The sequence below is a fragment of the Capricornis sumatraensis genome, chromosome 16 (assembly GCF_032405125.1).
Source record: "Capricornis sumatraensis isolate serow.1 chromosome 16, serow.2, whole genome shotgun sequence".
Taxonomy (NCBI): Eukaryota; Metazoa; Chordata; class Mammalia; order Artiodactyla; family Bovidae; genus Capricornis; species Capricornis sumatraensis.
In genome coordinates, this window is record NC_091084.1 from 50,618,627 (window position 1) to 50,622,107 (window position 3,481).

The 3,481-nt window shown below is 35.5% G+C and overlaps 1 protein-coding gene across 1 annotated transcript; it reads left to right on the top strand.

Annotated features, from left to right (window-relative positions):
- Window positions 1-560: 560 nt before the first annotated feature.
- On the top strand, window positions 561-1,505 carry LOC138092914 (olfactory receptor 52D1-like). The gene has a single exon (XM_068988975.1). The coding sequence runs from the start codon at window positions 561-563 to the stop codon at window positions 1,503-1,505; it is 945 nt and encodes a 314-aa protein (XP_068845076.1).
- Window positions 1,506-3,481: the final 1,976 nt, after the last annotated feature.

Below are 3,481 nucleotides of genomic sequence, written 5' to 3' on the forward strand. Positions count from 1 at the left end.
TCCCAGGCAAGAATACTGGAGTAGGTTGCCATTTCCTTTTGCAGGAGATCTTCCTGACCCAGGGATCAAACCCAGGTCTCTTGCATTGCAAGAGGATTCTTTTCCATCCGAGTCACCGAGGAAGCCCCATTTCACAAATAGTCTTGAACAAATTAATTTTCAATAGGGTTAATACAGTTAAGATTACAGTCATCTGATTGTGAATTTACTTATGTTACAATTTTTTCTTTATCTTAAAGGTCCAGAGTGCTTCAGAACCAAGACTAAACATCTTGTCTGTGAATCCTCTGACTCACAGAAGTAGAATAAATATCTCTACCTCTTTGTTCATAAACCTTTTACCACACTGATCACATGGGAAATTAATCACTAGTTTATATCAGTTTCTCCCCATTAGAATGTTAATTTGAAATTAGGAATTACGTCCTATTTATCATTTTGAGAGTCTAAAACATTCTCAAGATTTATATTAATAAATGAAGTCATCAGTAAATAAATGGTCATATGAATATGAAAGTATACACATATTCTACAACTGAACACAGCCCATATTTTTCATCATGTCACTGCCAAACAACATCAGCTTTCATCCCAATACCTTTCTTCTCGTTGGCATTCCAGGGATGGAGGCCATCCACACTTGGATATCAATACCCTTCTGCCTTATTTATTTAACTGCTCTCCTGGGAAATTTCTCCATTTTATTTATTATCAGAACAGACTCCAACCTGCATGAACCCATGTACTTCTTCCTCTGTATGCTCTCTGTGGCCGACTTGATCCTTTCCACTACTACTATGCCCAAAATCCTCAGCATTTTTTGGTTCCATGACAGGGAGATCTATTTTGAAGCCTGCCTTGTCCAAGTATTTCTCATTCACTCACTATGCAGCATGGCCTCAGGGTTTATCTTGGCCATGGCCTTTGACAGGTACGTGGCAATCTGCAATCCTCTGAGACATTCCATTATCCTGACACACAGAGTCATCCAGAACGTGGGGCTGGCTATCATCTTCCGTGGAGTCGTACTTTTCTGTCCTCAACCCTTTATGCTTTGGTGGCTTCCCTACTGCAGAACTAATGTCATCCCTCACACCTACTGTGAATTTATGACTCTGATCAAGCTGGCTTGTGCAGAGACCAGGATCTGCAGAACATACAGCCTAACTGCTGCTTTCCTCACTGGAGGTTTAGATTTCATATTAATCCTCTGTTCCTACGTTGTCATCCTTTACACTGTCTTCCATCTTCCATCCAAAGCTGCTCGGCTCAAGACCCTGGGCACTTGTGGATCCCATGTGTGTGTGATCCTGGTGGCCTATACTCCAGCCTTTTTCTCCTTCCTTACTCACAGATTTGGACACCATGTGGCTCCTCATATTCACATCTTTGTGGCTAACATCTATGTCCTTGTTCCACCCATGGTGAACCCAATGATCTATGGCATAAGAACCAAGAGGATCAGAGAACGATACCTCCAGGTTTTGACTTCTCACAAATTCTAAGACAATCAACTCTTTCTGTAAAAATTTTCCAAGATTTATGAAGAAAAGAGCTATTAACCCTCTTTCTAGAAGACTGAATCTCTATATCTTCTATTTGTAATATAAAGTATTAATTAGCACTGACTAGACTTATTCTTAAAAAACTTGCTTTAGATGATAGCTTAGTTAGATATTTATTTTTAATATATTTGCTTGGTAATGAAATGTCTCAACAATTATGTCATCTTATTCACTATGTTCACTCATGTAAGATTACTCTGTTGTTCAGTCTTATTAGCTTTACTATAAGTGTTGTTATTGACTTACTACCTCTGACTTTCATTAAGCTGCCATGCATTTGTAGGTTTCAGTGAATGTGGCTATCTATATCTCTGCAACAATAAGACTGAAATTATTTTAACTTCATAACGTTGGAAATTGAGATGGTTTTTAGCAAAATATCTTTGGAGAAAGCAGATGCAAATTTTAAAAACTGTCATGATATGTCTTCCAGAGGCCTTCCTGTAATCTCTTTGTAACGTATTCTTACATGTTTAACTTATTTAATTATGTTGCTAGAATCCTTTGAAACTTTCTAAGTAATTTACATTCCCACAAATACTCCTCCAGAATGCTTAATGATTTTATAATTGCCCCACCATTTTTCCTATTTTTTGTTTCTTCAGTTTCAAGTCAATTCAGTATATTATTTGAAAATGTCTATAGCTCTCTCTCCCATTAACTGACTCTCTTCCATACACTAATTTTATTTGCTACCAAACTATACTGTAAAATAGAGAAATGTTCTCTCTTGGCATTTCCTCATAAATAATCTTTCTTACTACTATTGACTCATATTTGTATAGAATATTGTGTAGAATTATTCATTAATGGTCTGTAAGTCATTATGGGTACACCAATTCATTATGAGTATATATTACAATTATGTTTCCCTTAAGATCTAAACTCTTCCTGATTATGATTCAAATAGTTTTGTCATCAGGACACAGTAGTATATTTTATCAACCTCTTCTCAGTCTGAGTACCTCTCTCAGTTACAGTTATTCAAAGTCATGCCACTTTTTCTCTTTGATTTTTAATTAATTCTTTCTAAGCAAGTGGGTTATTAGGTATTGGGTACTACCTGACCCATTTCTATTGACTGTCCTATGACTTTCTCCCTCAAAATGAAAGTGTAACTCTGTGCTACTATTTCTGATTATCTAAACTTATTTTATTGTTGTCCATTTCAAACTGTCTTATTTAAAATGGAAAAGACCAGCATATCTAAAATTCTGAGAGGTAATAAAAGGTAGCATTTAAAACAACTGGCTCTCAAGCGATATTGCTCAGCTGACTCCAACAACCACTTACTAGCTGTGTTGATCCTCATCAAGTTATGCCACCTGTCTGCCTCAGTTTTCTGAATGGTAAAATGGAGAAAATTGATAATAGCTATTTCAGAATATAATTCTAACACTTAAAAAAAATACCTGTTGTAATTTGGTTCCACTGGGGTTAATTTATCAAGAGCTTAACATTTAAGCCTAGAATCAAGAAACATTATCCAGCAAGAATGTTTAAATTGGAATCCAGTAAATTGGAAATAATTTTACCATTTGTGATCTATTTTCATTAATTTTCAAACCAAATGATGAGAATTTGTCAGTGAATAAAAAATAGATTCAAAGAAAAGGAAAAGGGTCCAATTAGAAAATCTGGGCTGATAAATTCTTAGAACCATCATCATAGTTATGCTTATATTGAGTTTACACAGGTCTACATAAGAAGAAAATGAGGCTTTGACTCATGGATCAGCTCTTATAGGTAGTTTTTATTTGTGTGAATTTTATTTAATATTGAAGAACTATCTTCACTTATTCCTACATCAGTGACAACACATATTCTGGAGTAGTCAGGAAGCTAAGCTACCAGTCACACTGTATTCAGACAGGTGTTTAATTGAAGAAGATTCATTCAGTGAATGAATACTAGAA